This window comes from Penaeus monodon, chromosome 21 (genome assembly GCF_015228065.2).
Source record: "Penaeus monodon isolate SGIC_2016 chromosome 21, NSTDA_Pmon_1, whole genome shotgun sequence".
Lineage (NCBI taxonomy): Eukaryota > Metazoa > Arthropoda > Malacostraca > Decapoda > Penaeidae > Penaeus > Penaeus monodon.
In genome coordinates this window covers 4241558-4241767 of record NC_051406.1, presented here as the reverse complement: position 1 = coordinate 4241767, position 210 = coordinate 4241558, and the positions used below count along the sequence as shown (strand labels likewise).

At 32.9% G+C, this 210-nt stretch overlaps 1 protein-coding gene across 1 annotated transcript in view; it reads right to left on the bottom strand.

The window, feature by feature from the left end:
* Nucleotides 1-6: 6 nt before the first annotated feature.
* LOC119586763 (putative protein TPRXL) overlaps nt 7-210 on the bottom strand; it is a 3562-nt gene continuing 3358 nt past the window's right edge. Inside the window, exon 4 of the mRNA XM_037935490.1 lies at nt 7-180. Coding sequence (XP_037791418.1) covers nt 164-180 — 17 coding nt within the window. The 3' untranslated portion in view covers nt 7-163. The remainder of the gene's footprint in view (nt 181-210) is intronic.

Here is a 210-nt window from a genome sequence, read left to right as displayed (position 1 = left end):
CTTGTTATATGCAATATGCTAGTGCATGGCAAGCAGAATACCAGCTTGAAGTTATACTATGGATATATACACTTTTTAGTTATCTAGATTACCATCTTACTTCTAAATGTATTATAAAATTACCCATCATGAAAAGTTCATCCAATTCACAGTTTAGCTCTCGCTATTTGCAGGTTTTTCCTGCAACAAAAAATGCAAATACACTCTGTG